This window comes from Chaetodon trifascialis, chromosome 13, assembly GCF_039877785.1.
Source record: "Chaetodon trifascialis isolate fChaTrf1 chromosome 13, fChaTrf1.hap1, whole genome shotgun sequence".
NCBI lineage: Eukaryota > Metazoa > Chordata > Actinopteri > Chaetodontiformes > Chaetodontidae > Chaetodon > Chaetodon trifascialis.
In genome coordinates, this window is record NC_092068.1 from 20,433,201 (window position 1) to 20,449,753 (window position 16,553).

The 16,553-nt window shown below is 41.6% G+C and overlaps 1 protein-coding gene across 1 annotated transcript in view; it reads left to right on the plus strand.

The window, feature by feature from the left end:
* The first annotated feature begins 2,845 nt into the window (after positions 1-2,845).
* LOC139341611 (AT-rich interactive domain-containing protein 5B-like) overlaps positions 2,846-16,553 on the plus strand; it is a 73,945-nt gene continuing 60,237 nt past the window's right edge. The window contains exons 1-3 of the mRNA XM_070978191.1: positions 2,846-2,925; positions 3,255-3,509; positions 13,411-13,645. Of these exons, the coding sequence (XP_070834292.1) occupies positions 2,905-2,925; positions 3,255-3,509; positions 13,411-13,645 (511 nt within the window). The 5' untranslated portion in view covers positions 2,846-2,904. The remainder of the gene's footprint in view (positions 2,926-3,254; positions 3,510-13,410; positions 13,646-16,553) is intronic.

A 16,553-nucleotide genomic window follows, 5' to 3' on the forward strand; every position in this document is an offset into this window, starting at 1 on the left:
AACTCCAGCTCTCCATTCTGAGGTGACTTTCCACCATATTTGTGGCTCCCTGCTGGGGCTGCCTCATTATGTGGAATGTGGAACACCTGTGCTGAGAAAAAGAAAGGTTTTACCATTTATCCTCTCAGTGTACGTTTCTGCCATGGGCAACAAATAAGTGAGTATCTGTCTGAAAAAATATTTATCCTGCCTTTTTACTGCCTTTGTGATTATTTTTCAGGCTTCTTTGCTCAGTCGTGCGGCCAACACATATTAGTAGGGGCAAAAACAGTTTTGTGCCAGAGCTTTGAAAACGAAGCAAAGATTGTTCATATAGTGAGTGATCTTATTTCACTCGGCCACTCAGCAAAATGCCCTGATAAACAAACATTGTGAGCAGTGATTGCAGAAGTGGAAAAAATCTGGTTGAGAATGTAAACCGAGTCTGAAGTTGAAAAAACCTGTAGCATTCACAACCCACATGTGAGGCTGGATTTAAAGGGGGTTACTTTTAGATTTACAGAAGGGGATATGAGCTGCCGCACTTCAGCGTGGATACAATATAACACATTTAATTCTTACCAGTGTGCCTGAGGTTAAAGTTAAACTGTTCAATATGGCTTACAGTATGTTTCTCAAGCTGCTCATTTGTCTTTGACTCATGTAGAAAGTGTCTGAGAGCCTTATTCTTTTCATTCATTCATTCCTGTCAGGTGTCAAGTTCGCTCATGAGGTTAAACCATGTAAACACATCTTATTGATTTCCTTTATGAAATCTTATCTAATCACAAAGACATATTGAGATAAAGAGAAGCAGATGAGATTGTAAATTTAGATTTTTATACTCAACATGTATATTATACAATATGTGACACATCGCTTTCAGCCAATAGCTCTCTCTCTCTTTCAACACGTACAATTTCTTTATTATTCAGTAAAGATTTCTCAACATGAAGCTCCATTCACACCAATTCACATCAATATCTGCATCACAATGTTGCAGTCACTGCTGGGCTCTCTGGCTGTTGACAAGCAAACACTTGCCATTGCCAGATAAAAGCTCGAGTGGTGCCATTGATTAACCAGGGACTTCATTATAGTGGCTGCCATTAACAATGCAACCCCATTGATTCAGCGACTGAAATGGCTGGGAGAGGAATCAGGAAAGATAACACTAAGAGCCGCGGTTTCTATTAGATTCACTGCAGGATTCCAATACTGCTGCAGCCGCATGGAAGACAATGAGCCTTTGTGTAATCCACCTTTTACTCCAGACCGACGCACTAAACTGGTACTTAAAATATCTGAGTGTCACAGAACATTGCCTCAGCTGTTTTAGTATTAATACATTATGTTCTGCTGCTACTTTGAATAGAGAGCAGTGGAGGGAAACTCTGACAGCACACTTTAGAGGACTAAAATTATGATCTTGTACCCAAATGTTCTCTATTATATTATGTTCTAAAGGTCTATTGAACCCCAATGATATAATAGGTAGACATGTTTGTCCACGAGCCTTTGAAAATGATGTCTGTATGTCTTTAAGATAACTACTAGACATCCATTTATAACAGCAGTAGAAACAGAATAAGACAACATGTCCGTGTGGTAGACAGGAAAACACTTTACTAGATGTGAATCAATGCGCCTGCATGCTCTGCCCGTCATTTCAGGCTGGGAAAAAAAAGCGCATTGCGTAATACTGTACTTGAAATAGCTGGTGTCAGAAGTAGGCCCATGTCGCTGTTGCATGCTCTGTGATCTGAGTGGTGGATAAATGCAGGGCAAAGGGTGTACGACAGTGGAGAAACAGCACAGCGCCGTGGACTGAGTGGGTACTTCTCAATATATGAATAATTCCACACAGACAGCCGATAAAATCCAGCTGACACATTCAGCAGCGGAGACTGAAAGGACAGCGAGTCCACAAATGTAAATAGAAACCGCCAAGTTTGTTTAACTTCGAATAAATATCATCGCAGTAATTAATAATTCATGGTTTAATATTGGTTTCCTAATACCTTTGTAATTCCCCGGTGTTTGTAGTAATAAATATTCATCAGCGTAATTATATAAGAGGCTTTGATCGTGCAAATGTGTTAACCCGTGTCAAATATATCCCGCTGTCTTCACAAGGTCAGCGCTGCATTTTAAGATGATTTATGTCCGGATAATGGACCGCCTCGTGCATTCTGTCTCGTGACGCCCCGCTTTCTAACTCGGCCAATTTTGTCTTTTCATGCTCGCCTCAAAATATACAAAGGCCATTATTTGAAGCATTAAAGCTCAACCAGCGCGCCCGAGCCATAGCGCATAGCAAGTTCTGCTCAAAGCAAAGCCGGCACCTCACGGGTCCCACATTGCCTTTTGAGGAATCATTTGATAGCCCTATTAACTTTCATGTAACATTGTTTCTTGAAGGCATCCACAGCAAGCGCCTCAGTGTCATTACTGTGAGAAATGTGCTTTCATACTGAACGTCTTTTACAGAAGTCCTGGAAGGCACACGGTCTTAAAAAAGCCCATAAACACGGGAAATTCGCATAAATTAAGCCGTTTCAGGCAGATTAATGTGCCCAAACGATGTTTTCTATTTTTATTTACAACTGCTACTCACTGATGGTTGAAAATTCCTGATATGTTTAGAGTTACATGTTAATATTTTGTCGAAACTCGCGATTACGCTTACTATAAATTCCTCAAAAAATCGCTATGGCTGATTTGCATCAATAAATAAAACGGCAGACTTGCACAATATTTCTTGCAGCGTATTTACCACAAAACACATTTTTCCACCGCCCTTTATCGAGTATTACGCGATGTTTTAAACTCTACAGAAATATGTCCCTTGCAGGACCTTCGGCAATCCATTCAAGCCAGCAAGTTTGGAGAGCGTGTTGAGTTTAATCAATTCATAACGTCGAGATGGAGCCGAACTCACTGAAGGTAACGTTTGTTATCAACCGCCGATTTATTTTATTTTCGCATTGCGCTAATCGCCACCTTCAGTAACGCGTACTCACGTGCCTAATCCACAAAACTTTGACACATTGCATTTAATATGAGCACATCTGTGTCATATGTTGAACATCTAAAAATAGTTACATGGTACTAATTGTGTGGAGAAAACTGAGCTATCCTAATGTGATATTTGCCAACCGTGCGTAATTACGCAGGGATGTTTGAATTGTTTGTGTCCACTTAGCGACGATTTGCTTACCAAATGAGTTGATAAGCCATGCATTAATTTCTCCATTTGTGTTTTTCCTCTACAGTGGGTGGGCTCGTCTTGCGGTTTACATGGACCATATATATTCTACAAAGCCTTTAAATTTAACCGGGACGGCAAACCGAGGATTCTGTCCCTCGGAGACTTTTTCTTCGTCAGATGTAAACCGGAGGATCCTATTTGCATAGCGGAGCTTCAGCTGCTCTGGGAAGAAAGAACAAGCAAGCAACTTTTATCAAGCTCCAAACTTTATTTTCTACCCGAGGATACTCCCCAGGGACGGACAGTCACCCACGGAGAGGTAGGAATATTAATCGCATGGTGAATAATTAGAAACGATCGCTGTTTCCTGCGTGTTTGTTCTACGTTGTCAGCGAGCATTTTTATTAAACGGCATCTTTACTGCATTAAGAGCTGGTGGTGGATGTGCAGTCTCCGGTGGCAGGCATTCTTAAACGCATGTATTGATACTGACAATGATGTATCCGAGTGATAAAAGGGTTGACCTACAGCAGTGTTTGTTCCCTAGTTTTACTTTAGCCTATTTGCCTATTGTGGTGTCAACTGCTGAATGTGCACTTGTCCAGCTGCGCTCAATAAGGCTGCCGCTGCGCTCTATGGGGTTAATTGTGTTATAAAGGGGGAAAATCCGCAAGAATCCTGTGCCTGGGCTCTGTCATTTCATTTCTTGGTAAACCGTGTCAAATACTGACATTTGGGCGGAAATTGCGAAACGGCAATGAATGCATAGGGTCAACTTGGCTCAGATCGCTCGGTGCGATAGTTATTAGATATTTTGTAATTCCGCCTGATGTTGAAAGAGGCAGAGCGAGTCATAAAGCGTGGCGGAGCAAAGCCAGCTCTGACACGTTTTAACTACTCTCCAAGCTTTGCATAATTTTCCATGTGGACATTTCCATCCTCAGCAATGTGATGTTGTCATCTCACATCGGAGGCAGCACTTTAAAACGCCTCTTTGTTACATTACGCCGTCATTGGCACAGAAAAGCAATAGTTATGATTGACTGTGGCCATATGTGGCGCATGTGATCCGGTTACATTGCTGCACTGAATGGCGTTACTCTGATATTGGGGAGTTTTTCTCACCGGCTACAAAACAAATGATGTGTTTCCTGAGCCAGCGACAACAGCACTTTAATTACTACTCTGTGCTTTTGATCACTTGCGGCTGGATGGAAATTATTCTCTGCTGCTGTTATATTGTTTATAGGGAAGGACAAAGCCGTGTTTGTACTCGACTCTTCCGCTGATGGTTTACTTACATTCTTTCCTCTTGAGTAATAGAGTGGCTATCACATTTCCCTTTCATGAGAAAGGTGGCTATTTATGGCCCGCCGCTTAGACAAGCTATCATCTTTGTGGCAAAATTCTTCTATGAACGGATATCATCTCCTGAAGCCCCCTCGCTTTAGCCTTTAACACGCTGCAATTATTTAGTAATTACTTTGAGTGCATGCATCGCCGATTCTGAGGCCACACTTGCGCAACAACACACCAGCTCCGCCCCTTTCCCAAAGACTTATTTGCATTGCAAAGTGCTTGCATTCCAGTCCATTGGGTATATCTGGAAAATATTATATTAACTACTCGAAGCTGACAAAGCAAATCAAATTTAAAGGAATTCGGGACATAAAGCAAAACACAGATTGATACAGTTGGTGTGCAGTCTGTGTGTTTGATAAGCAAAATCATAAAACCAGTTTCCCTGCATGAATTATGCAGCAACTTGCATCACAGCGCACAATCTTGCGAGCAGCAGAGACAGATACACTTGCTTTGAAGTTGCAGTCTGATTATAGAATAAACCAGACGATGAAATAATATAATTTGGGCATGATATGTCTGTGTAGGTGCCTGCAGGCTGACCTCAATTAAAGGGCTTGTCAAACCTCCTGCTCTCAGCAGATCGGACTACTTACTGTATATTACACTCTGGAAATTGCCCTGACAACTTCAAGTCAGTTTATGACCTTCACTGAGCCCATTCAGATTCTCGCTGACTTTGCCCCATAACACTAATCTGCACTGCATGAGTCAGCTAGGTGCGCTTACAGATGCAGTCCATAATCCAAAAAACAAACAGGAAGGGTAAACCAGCCTCACAGAATGCTGTGATATTAACAGTCTTTGGCTTTTAAGAACTGTGCCTGAGTGATGTATGTGTGAAAAGATTATTTGTCTTTAAAATGCAAACATTAGCAAAGAGTTCATTTTTAGCTGCACGGGGAAGTGGAGTTTACAAAGCTCGCATTAGTCATTTTTTTCTTCTGACAGATTAATGGCTGTGGAGTTGCACTGAACTGTAGTAGACTGGCTGAAAATCAGGCGTTCAAATTAGCCCAGTGACTCATACAGATATGAACTTGATAACATCCAGCTCTCAGGAAGTGTGCTACATATATTCACAAATGAACACAGGCAGCATCGCGAGGTAAAGCCACAACTTACTGTCGTTGAGGCTCATGACATTTATTCTTAGATCGTGTTACGTTTAATCTCACATGTTTTCACACGGCATAAAACAGACACAGTGTTGGACATTTGACATGTAAACAGCTAGTGCTGTGTTGGCTCCCTCTCTCTGTGAGATCACACCTCATTTCTTTGCAGATAGCTATTATTTTAAGCCTGAAGCCAATATCCTCCAAATACCAAGAGGCACAACTCTTTCAAGCCATCAGAACAGCCGTATATTGAACTAGCTCAGTGAAATTGGATTACTGATTCACTTGTGTTCTCAGCGTCGAGCTATGATGTAATTTCCTGGTTATTTCTCAGGTATTTGTTTGCTCTCAGCCTCTCCTGCGCTGTGTTTTGGCGTGTTTTGCTGCGCTGTGCAGCGACAAGAGGAACCAACCCATGACCTACTGTGCTTGTTTTTCTTCTGTCACAGGGTTGGAGGTCAATTCCTTTTAAACGCAGCCAGCTTTAAATCCAGTCAGCTTTGGCTGGAAATAGAAATCATGATTCACTGAATAAACCTACCTCTCGGCGCCCATGTTTGCTTAATAGTTGATAAACACATCCAGAAAAAATTTATTAATCTATTTATTCTGAGTTAATTATTAAGTCCATATGTGGAGGAAGCTCCATTTTTCATTGCATCTCAGCCTGACAAGCAGTGTTTACCCCCACCAGTTGAGCTGTGCTTGCTCTTTAAACAGGCTTTGTGTCGAGTTGCTCACCCATTATGACAAACCCTCTATTGGGGCCTCTGCTCTATTTGTCTGCCTGCAAACTGCCACCGACTAAACAGTCACATGTGTTTTAAAACTCATTGAGTGACACATTATTTCTTCTCACTCCAACTGGCCTTCCTCTCCTGCTGGTACTGCTCACCGGCTCTAATACTTTCTGTTTTTGGACTCAGGAGCGAGAGCTCCTTGTACAGTGTGTGTAGATAACAGCCCACCCCCACACAACACCCACTTATTGTATACTCTGCTACAGGCGGTTAATTGCTTATGCTTATCTTATTCTATATATCCCATTTTAGTGCAAATACAGCAAGGCGCTCTTAATGGGAATTCACGACCGCTGAGAATATTTCTGGATCATGTTATATTAATGTGCTATTATCATCACCTCTGATTTCATCTGACCTCTGTTCTCCTCTATTCTGTCCCTCTAGCTGACAAGGCTTTGGCACACACACACACACACACGCACTCACACACACACAGACACACACGCACTGACAGGCTAGGGACTGCAGCAGTAGGCCAGTATTGATTGCTGTGGAAAACACTTTGGCATGCATCCAGGGCCATTTCTTCAGTACATGGCAGTAGTCCATGCATGTGTTTCAGTGCTTGGAAAGCCAGCTTGTAGGGAAATTAGATTGTATTCATTTGCTGCTTCTTTGATTTTTCCTAAGGGAAAAACCCTGAATGGGTAATTCAGGCATCTGGGATGCTAGTTGAATTAAGTGTAAGTGGCTTAGATATGCGACCAGCATTTTGATGGATAAGGTCGTTGTGCTGAATGACTGGAGTGTAAATGTGATATGGCAGATTTTTACAGTGATCTTTTTAGAACATCCATACTGCTGCCTTGTCTTGGCCAGTCTGTGCATTATACCAAATCTCCCCATTCACACAACAATGGCAGGAATTTAGTGGTGGAGGGGCAAGGGGGGGGGGGGTCTTTTAGCGTGCATGTGTGGCGTGCGCGCATGTGCGCCTCCTCCTGCCGCAGAACAAGTCATTAACTCTGAACACTGCCCTCCAGTGAATTCCTCACCATTGCTGAAATAGCATGTAAATTATTACCAGCTTTTTAGGATAGTGTAATTTAAAACCTTTAAAATGGAATACCCTGGACTTCAAAGGCTATAAAAAAGCTCCTGCTAACATTTCCCATTGGTTTAGGGGTTGTCATTCTGGTCCTTCTCAATCTTCTGAATCTTTTCACCAAACTATTTTGTGTCTTTGCTGCCTAAGTAATGATATGTTACAGCAGCGTCTGGTTTGTCAACACACAAGGGTTCTTTTGGTGCTCTTTAGCTGAGTTTTTTTCCACTTTGTCATTGACTAACCACTTGAACAGGCAAACATTTGCCTTGATGCATGACTCCAGTGCCCCCAGCTACAGTGGATCGTTATTATAACCTTTGAGGAGAATGCAGCCACAGATGAGAAGCTCTTGCTTAATACTCCAGCCAATATTTTTCATTCTTAACAGCGGTTTTCTTGGAGCATCTGGAATCATCACGCGTTTTGTCTCTTTTGTCTGTGTGTGCATTTGCCAAAATACAAAGAGTACAAAGATGCAGTGATTCGAGGGAGCTGACACAGCTTTTTTGTGGTGTCACCTTACATGATGGATGCCTCACCCACTGTCAGAGAGGCTTTGAAATCTCCTGTTATCTCGCTATTTTTCTCTGTCGTTATAACAGCGAAAGAATGCTAAGTTCATATATCACCCCGGCTCATGTAAGAGCAATCTCTTAATGGAGTCAGTGAATAAAAGATGAGTTCAGCACCCCGCAGATATTACAGCAACTTTTATGCATATGAATAAACTCCATGCATTAAGTGGCAGAACATTATGTACAATAACTCTCACCTTTTAACTGTTGTACCTTGAACTCTTTCTGGTCTTGACGCAGTCTCAGAAAACATATTCTAATTCAATTGTCCCTGGCTTACTCCCCAGAGCTCCTTTTTAATTCCCAGATAAGTTTGTTTTGGGACACTGAAGCCAAGGTCAGTCATGGGGAGGGGAGATAGATAATGAACTCATATTGTGTTTCATACCTTCGTTCCCTCTCTCTCTTACTTCTTCTCCTGCTCTCTCTGCCTCTCTGTCTCCTCATTGTCCGTGTCACCATGTCCATTACTCAATTACTAATCTCCTTTGGCCTCAGGAATTCCAGCGCTGACCTCTCTGAGGCAGCAGGCTGAAACCTTCCCAGCATGACAGGAGTACTGTGTATGAGTGTGTGTGTATGTGTGTGTACCCACAGTATGGAAAGACACCCACCCACTGGGAGCATACACCCCTTGACTCCCAAGCTGAAAGTCCTGTCCGAGCGATGAGACGCTCCGCCGCAGAACGCTGACAGTCAGGAATGTCTCCCTCACTGTTGCATGGATTTCTCGCAGGGAATTGTTCAGAGCGATATGGAATATTTCAGGGTGCATTGTTTTCTAATTGGATCACCGAATATAGAATTGGGAATGTCTCTTATTGCTGTTTTGCCACCAGTACACCGCCGCATCCATACTAAATTGAATGATATGGATTTTAGTGAGTTTAATTTCAATGAGATTGCTGGAGTCATGGGTTGCTGGAACAGAGTTATCTACAGTTTCACAGCAGAAGTCTGCTTTTTTTCCCCACTTTCAGTCCATTATGTGCAGTCATAGCAATAAATTCACTCAGTAATGTTTTTGGAGATATCGTGCTGCTGCAGTAATAACATGAATTATTGATAGAAGGACGGAGACAGAATGTAACATTCAGCTGTTAATGTGCTATCTTGCATTTTAACTCAATCATAAAATGAGCAGTTAGAGAGTATGTGCGTTTATTGACATACCTAAGGTAAAATTATAGGAGTACATTAAGACATTGGGTGGAGGCTTCAGCGTCTAAATGCTCTTAATGCATGTGTGCAGGAAGTGTCACTGGAACGACACCAGGCTGTTTGGTATGTTGCTGATGTGGAGTGTCACCTCTTGGCTGTGGGCTTGCAGTCCTCTGACCTATATTATCAAGTGGCCTGCTGGCTGTGTCTGCCGCTTTGCTGAACTATCAGCTGCCTAACTCGAAATGACAGGACAGTGTGGCTGGGCGGCATTTACAGAACAGCAAGTTTCTAAAGCACATCTTTGAAAATGGGAAATCCAGGTAGTGAGTAGAGGCACCTGTGCAATGCTGACGGATGCCACCGCATTGATTAATCTCGGCAGAGCGCTGAAGCAATTAGTCGATTAATTGGCTTGACGGAGAAGGAATCGACAACAATTTTAGTAATAGATTAATCATTTGAAGCCATTAAGCAGACATGTAGGACTACAGTTAATGATTAGTTTGATTATCAATCAGTCTGACAATTGTTTTCTAGATTCACTGATTGTTTTTTTTTTTTTTTGAATACAAGAAAATTTAACAGAAAGAATTTGAATGAATCTCTTTTGGTTCATTTTCCCCCTATTTTTCTCACTATAGACTGAAAAAAAAAATGAATTTCCAGATTATACAGTGATGAAAACAGTCACTGGCTGCAGATCGTCATCGTTGAAAGAAATTCTTCTGCTTTTTTATTTTCTTCATAGTGCCAGGCTGGCGTAATGCTGTTGTGATCATTTCTCAATAATTGGCTGTGTTGGCTGGTTCTCAGAAACCCCCTTTCGTGGAAACACAGCACATTTCTTAATTCTACAGTATTTGCCTAAACATTTCTCAATCAAATACCATGACTTATGCAAACCACAAGCCGGCATTCAGCTTCCTGACTGCTTATGCTGCATCACACAGCAGTTAACAGACTTCAGCCGGCGTAAAGTTGGCTGGCAAAGTTAAAATGAAAAAGGAATGGATGTAGCCTGCTTTGGCTCCGTTCATAGACTGATTATATTCTGGACTGTGTTGACAGCTGCTGAATTGCTCTCACCTGTTGTGTTTTGCTCTCAGGCCGAACAAGTCCCCAAACAGGATCTGTTGACACTCACACAAGGCACCATGTCATTCAGCTGATTGATATAGAGGGAATGGCAGTGTGTTTTTAAGGTTTGCCGTTGCCGTGTGTGTGCTCCGGTGCGCTATCGAGTTACTTGAAGTATTGCTGTTTGACTCACACATCAGCAGCAGAACATCCAGTGCATTATTTTTGTTTTGAATGGACTCAAGTGAAATATTTCATGGTTTTGTTTCTCTGTGTGCTGTCAGTAGATCCCATCAAAGTACAGTAGCTAATTCTGTAGAGATACAGTACAATGTGGTTTTTGGCTGCAGGCTGAATGCTATTTACTGTTGCTCTACATTATTCAAATGGCCTGCTTTTCTGAAGGCAGAAACAGCAGTCAGTTTTTCATTGCATGGAAAGCCGGTTACAACCACCCGCCACCACTTGACAGCTGAAGACAGCTCATTATAAGAAGACCGAAAACCCATGTTTGATGTTTCTACTTAGTGAGGGAGGCACAGCTATATCAAGCTATCCCTCGCAGGCTTTTCCTTTATAAGGAAATACTGTCTCCAACTGGTTGGGATTTGATATGCCTGTAGTTGCAGATGAAGTGAGAACTGAATATGGGTAATTGTATAGACAGAGCACTCAGAGAGAATCTGAAACGCTGAAATGTCGTGTGTTTGTTTTTAGAATACGGTGATAAAGTAAGAGCAGCACTTTGAAATAATCCATTAAAACACAGGAAATGCAGATTAAAAAACTTGACATTTTAAGCTTCACAAAGGAAGGATTTACTAGGTTTGGATTGATTTTATAGCTATAGCTTTTATTGCGTCCAGCCTCTCAACATTCAGACATACAATTCTGAACATGTCAGTATGGAGTAAATGAATGTTATTTTAATATCGGTAATGTATAGGCTCTTTGAGGGTGTGCAGTCAGACAGATGCCTGGTAAATTGGAGATAACCAAGGTAAACATCAGAGACCCACTCAGAGTGTCTGCATTTCTGCCTGTACACATCTGTCCTCCAGATTTCCCCCGTTTCTGTAATAGCCATCTTCCAGCACACCACTCCGCTCTGTTGGTAACAAACACTTCAGCCATTAGCCCTTCAAATGGAAACACATTTAACCATCTCTGCTTCCTCCACTCTCCATTGGACTTGAAGTTATTCGAGTATGAGAGTTATTAAAAGGGGTTGAGTCAACGTTTGGAAAAAAAAGAGGTTGAAGCACATACTGGAGAGAGAGAAAATCTTATTAGGTAAGCCAATAGTATGTATACAAAAGCACCACAGCTTCTCCAGCTTACCTCAGTGTCAGCCATGCACGTCGCAGCTATAGATTTACATTTATGGTTTCCTGACAATGTCACATTAGTTTTATTGTGTGCCAGGGAGACCACTGGCTCACAGCTGTCTCCTGTTCCTTCATTACGCTCTCACTGTAACAAGTTACATTTGTGGAACTTGTCTACACTTTGAAGGTGTAATCCAAGCCACCGTGGGACTTGTGATTTAAACGCAGAACATCTCAGCGTTCATGGTGAATATCAGGAGCTGGACTTCCCTAAATGCTAATCAAAAAAGTTCAAAATGTCTATGTCCTCACTGACATTGATTTAACTGCTGGCATAAATTCAACCCTGCAATCATCCACATCATCCATATTCATGGCACCATAATTTACTTACATTAATGTGCATCCACAGCCGTAATGCTACTTGACACACATACCAATTTAGTTGATAAATAAGGATGTTGTTTGTCTCATTTCGTCTGCGAGCTCTGACTCTGAGTCTGATCTTTGTCCTTATTTTAATCCTTTTATTATCATCATCTTATACTGCATTTCATTGGTGGAATGTAACCTAGTACCTTTACTCACATACTGTAATTATGTACATATTTGAGGTACTTGAACTCTAATTGAGTATTTCTATTTTATGCTACTTTATGCTTGTACTCCATTGCGTTCATATGCAAACAAACTTTGTTTATTGACAGTGGTTTCACAAAGTGCTCCAGAGCCCGTGTAATAATCTCCTTTATATAATCATGTGCTCACAAAGTGGTGAACAACTCCTGTCATTCCACATCTTTCTCAGTCTTTAGTTGCTCCTGTCCCAACTTGTTTGAAACCAAATTCAGAATAAGCAGATATTTACTAAAAACAATCAACGCTGGTGAGGTCAAACATTAAATCTGTTGACTTTGTGCTGTTTTCAGTTGAGTTTAAAAGGATCAGGAGGTTATCACATTCATTTATGTTTTACACGGCGTTGTTTTACACAACTTTTATGGAGTCAGAGTTGTAAACTTGGCTCCAAACAACAACATTAAAATGCTCTTACGTGTATTTTTTTTTTACAGAATACTGTAAAAGCTACAGTAATCTAACACTGAAAGGAGCTGTTCTGCACAATGAGTGCTTTTACTTTTGATATTTTAAAAACATTTTGCTGATATTATGTCAGTACTCTTACTTAACTTTTGAATTCAGGACTTTAACTTGTAAGGGAGTATTTTTAGTCTGTGGTATTTCTGCTTTTAGTCAAGTAAAGGATCCGAATGCTTCTCTCACCACTGTTATTTAGTGTGTGGATATATGAGAAACACACATAAAACAAATCCAAATCCAAGTTTCATGCTTCACAAAAGAACTATAATTGTAAACAAAACTACTTATTAAGAACCACTAAAGGGGTGAATTTATGGAGCAGCTGTAGCGAGGAACTGAAAATGTGTCGCGCACTTTCTAAGTTTGTTTTTGTCTAAAAATAATTTGATGGACAAACATAAAAATGTTGATTAGAATGGCATGTTGACATTGCTTTGTTTATTTGTTGTTTGTGCAATTAGTCATGGAGCAAAATAGTTCTCAGTTTCAACACTCCTTGCGTACCTCAGCAAAACCGTATCAAGCAGGGCCATAAACCTGTGGCACAAGTAAACGAACCTTGACCTTGACACAGTTGCTTTTACATAACTTCCTTTACGTGCTTCTGATTGTAATTGTGATTCTGCCCTGCTTCCTTTCAGCATGAGGTAATTGCAGTGTCTGAGAAGGTGATTGTGCGGCTGGAGGACCTGGTGAAGTGGACTGTGCCAGACTTCTCAGGATGGGCCCACTGTCTGAAGGCCGAGCCTCTCAAACAGTCAGTGCTCCGGGAGCTGGGGACCAATGGGAGGCGGGAGGCCCTCCACCGCTACCGAGAGAGCACCCTGACCAGTGGACTCAACTTCAAGGATGTCCAGAGGGAGAGGGCGCAGCTAGGTGAGCGCTAGCAGGAACCTTGATTTCCTTTAGTCTTACTTTTCGGTTATTTTTAAAGCATTCCTTCATTTCTAAAGGTTATTGCGACGTTTCCAATTTCTCTGGGGCTGCTGTTGGATGTTTATGTATTTGTGTCCTGTCTCCACCATAAATCAGCTTATGTTTATTGTCCTTTTGGTTGGTTTAACAAGTGTTGTCTTGACTGGAGTAATTCATCAGTATGTAGTTGGAGTTCCTCCTGATATAATGAGCTGAGAATCACACTAATAGAGGCATGCTAGAGGTAATGGCAGCGTGTTTGCCAAAGCATTACCATCCTACAGTAGAACAGCTCTGTTTTGCGAGCGTGACAACAACAGAGGCAACATCGCAGCATCACATAATTCAGCTAATGTCTCTAAATAATTGAGTCACATCAAACTGCAGTCCAGAGCACCAGTGACACCTTCTTATCCCTCAGTTCAGATCATAATTGGCTGTGTATCTCAGGAGCTTCAGGGATCATTGCTGTGTGTGTCTGAATGGCTTTTGGGCATATTCATCATGTACACGGTGCCATTAAGTGTCAGTGATTGTTTGATTCTTGCACGGGGCTCTTGGGGTCTCACTACAGCATTACCCATGAATCAGTCCCAACATAAAGATGGCTGTCTCTGTCGATGACTCATCCGATGCAAATAGGAAACTGGCGTTTGAGCCTAATAATCAGCAAGAACATAATGTTCCCTTTGAAGCTGTTTCCCATTTATTTGCCTCTCTCTCACATGGCTGTGATGTAATGCCTAATGCTGATTATAATGGCATAATGTAGCTTAGCAAACACGATAAAAATACCATCTCAATTACAGTGCGTCTTGTCAGGTTATAAGTATGTATCCTGGTGATATAAGCCAGAATTTATTATCCTCCATTAATTCATTTTTAATAATCATTTTATCCCTAAAGCCTACGTGGAAGTGAAACTGCTATAGGCTTAAAAGCACGGGGCATTTTTCTGTAGAAAATAATGGTTTATTGATGACCCTTGTTCTGTTTTCTGCTCGAGATCTTCCAGGAATGCTGTACTGCCCTTGATTACTCGACTTTGCTCCAATCTCATACACAGAAAGGACAAGAGGGTCGATAATGGATGCTTTGTTGTTATTCCAGTAATCAATATAGTTTGATCGCGCTTCTGTGTGTGTGTCTGTGTGATTGCTTGTTTTCATAATCAGACATGTCAGCCTGCTTCTTGAATGATATGATGCTCCATATCATGGCTCTCTATAAATGTGCTGTATCGTCCAGATTTTATAGATTTATCCGTTGTCTGTGTAATAACCTGGCGATGACGCTATTGTTACCGAGGGGTTGTGTGTGTGAATAAGCGTGCGTGTGTGTGTTGCTAATGAGCAGCGCTGCCGTTAATGACTCCATCAGGCTGTTTCTAAATGCACTTGTCACTCCGATGGGACACTCTGCCAGAGAATCTGCCCACTCAGCAGAACGGGCTCAGACTCTGGCAGGGCACCAGAGACACAAATACACACACACTTTGACACACACATAGATGGACACGCACACATGCTACACACCGACAATCAGTGGTGTGCACTCACTTATCCATTTGTTTGTTTGTTCACTCCATCTTTGGCGTGTGTCAGTTGTTGACGGTCTTAACAATATGAGAGGGGCAGAGAGTTTGGGAGAGAGTGAGAGAGATCACTTATTCATCAAGGCAAAAGCATGTTTCTCTGAGCAAGGGTTTGCATAGAAATATGAAATATGCCACTGCAATGCTGTTCACTACCAGAATGAAATATTCATGCCACAGCAGCAGCAGATCAGATGTAAAAGTGCCCTTAAAGCGTCCTGTAGCTGAATGTCTGTAATTCTGTGTAATATGTTGGCTCAGTGACTAGACAGACTTTTTTTTTTTTCATGATAAAGCTACTCTCTCTTTTTTGGATTTGTATTTATAAACAGAATAGCCTGAGGTGGATGCTGGCTGTATTACTTGAATGATGTATTTGCTGATTGTTATTCTCAGGCTGATCTGTAACTATGTCAGAGGAATTGGATTGTTCCCCATAACAGGATACTGCAGCAATACCACAAGCTGCACAGAAAACCATTGTGAGCTAAAGAGCAATAAAGTGTGCCATTGTTATCGAGGGAAACTGCTTTTTTTCTTTTTTCCAAGTGCATATCCTAACTTTTCCTGGCATGCTGCCATTGTGAATTAAGTGCACTGTTATGGATTTGTGTCTCACAGGCAGCACATGAAAAATACTACAAGACAAATGTGTTTTAAATAAAGTACAATAACAGTTGTATTGTTTCTGATCCACATTACATGGAGCATTATGGTTTGGAGAACAAAGCTCTATTCTGTCCTCAGAAATGCATAAAGAGTGAAACCAAAGACGCCTCCACCAACTAATTAATTTGTGAAACAAGTGACCTTTGCTGCTGTCCTGCAGCATTGACAGCTGTGACTCTGAAACCTGTGAGGCAGAGAGATGATTGGTATCGTCATTTAAACTCCAGATTTAGCCATGCTTTGAAATGCAGGGTTTTACAAGAGCGGCTGACCCGGCAGAAGAGCCCCTCGAGAATGGTGGAACTTTCTCAGAAACCTGAAAGGACAAATGATTTAATTTGTACAGCTATTGAAACAACAGGCAGTATTCTGCTCTTGCCCTGAGTTAGACCAAAAGATTGATATCTCTCTCATGTGTGTATAGTAAATATGATGCTGCTGCCAGAAGCCGGTTAGCTGCGGAAACAGGGGAAACAGCTGGCTTGGCTCTGTCCAACGGAAACAAAACCCACCTACCATCAAATGGAAAGCTCACTAATTAACATGTTATATCCTGTTTGTAATTTGGTGGGCTACTTCTTGGCTGTGCACAGGAACATCTTCTTC